The sequence below is a fragment of the Entamoeba invadens genome (assembly GCF_000330505.1).
Source record: "Entamoeba invadens IP1 unplaced genomic scaffold scaff_1105074724743, whole genome shotgun sequence".
Lineage (NCBI taxonomy): Eukaryota > Evosea > Mastigamoebida > Endamoebidae > Entamoeba > Entamoeba invadens.
The window spans coordinates 1-1,377 of record NW_004440165.1 but is presented as its reverse complement, the minus strand read 5'-3'; the positions used below and the strand labels follow the sequence as shown (position 1 = coordinate 1,377).

Here is a 1,377-nt window from a genome sequence, read left to right as displayed (position 1 = left end):
CGAGAAACTCACGCCGTAGCTGACGTTGAGTCTAATTCAGCATTTAATTGAATTTCTGGTGTTTGTTTAATTTCTTTAACTTCTGGTTTAGGTGTATTTGCATCTTTTTAAATTCATGTGAACCAGTAACTTCTAGCATTTTAGATATACTTGCATTTATACTTCGTTTATTAGTAGTATATATATCATATATATCATCTAATAATTTTTGTGTTCTATTATTACTAATATTAAAATAATTATAAATACCAGAATAAAAATTTTTTAAATTGTGCTTTGAGTTAGTATTAGGATTAATCCCATATAATTTATCTCTATTATTATATGCATATTCTATTTTATTTTTATAAGTATTATAAAATTTAGATAATTCTTGTTCCTTTGACATTTATATTTTTTTAAAATGAACCCAATTCAGTATTAAATTTAATATTTCTACAGAATTGAGATCTTGATTTAATTCTAAAATCTTTAGTAAATTCAAATGATGGTCTAAGTTGTAAAAGATTAAAATTAAACGATTCTCCATCATATAGTTTCTCATATAATTCTAACGGATCTTCATATTGACAATTTAATAAATTATTAGGTATACCTTTTAATCTAAGATGATGTTCTATTTCATTATTTTCATTAGTTAATTTATCACAATAAGCCTTTTTACCTAAGAAGTAAGATTCAATACTAGTTACATCACCAGATAATTCATCAAAATCTGGATGGAATTGACCCATATCAGAACCTCTAAGTACTCTATTATATTTATTATAATATTCATTTTCTAATTCGTTAATTCTTGATTTTAAAATATGCATAGAATCAGTATCTTGATAATAAATTGGAATATTGAGATCTTCTGCTAAACACATAACTTCATTCATAATTCGTTTTGACATAGTAAGAGTTTGAACACCAATAAGATTTGGTACAAAGAAATCATCAAAACTTTTATTACATTCAAAACATCTAATATTTTCAGCAACATCATAAAATGATTTAACTAATAATGAATTCTTTCTTAAATATCTATCAGCATCATACTGAATATCTCCTTTCTTATTTTTAACAGATATTTGTTTATATACAAGATCAGATTTAATTGGTTTTTGAATAGTTTTACCATATGATGAATTCATAATTAATTTAAATACTTCTTGAACTGGATTACCTTGTTTCTTAAAATCTCTTCTTAAATTATACAATTTAGACATCTCGTTAGATAATAAATCAGACTTATTACCAGTCCAATAATAACCTCTAATTATTTTATATTCAATCTGTTGGAATTTAATAAGATCTTCTAATAATATATTATCAACTCTCATAACACAAGGTTCATTAGTATTATGATTACCAGTTTTATCTTTTTTAACAATC

The 1,377-nt window shown here is 23.5% G+C and overlaps 1 protein-coding gene across 1 annotated transcript; it reads right to left on the bottom strand.

Annotated features, from left to right (window-relative positions):
* Positions 1-398: 398 nt before the first annotated feature.
* On the bottom strand, positions 399-1,325 carry EIN_013500 (hypothetical protein; the record flags this gene model as incomplete). Its single annotated transcript, XM_004254524.1, has 1 exon — positions 399-1,325. The coding sequence occupies one exon, from the start codon at positions 1,323-1,325 to the stop codon at positions 399-401; it is 927 nt and encodes a 308-aa protein (XP_004254572.1).
* Between the last annotated feature and the right edge of the window lie 52 nt (positions 1,326-1,377).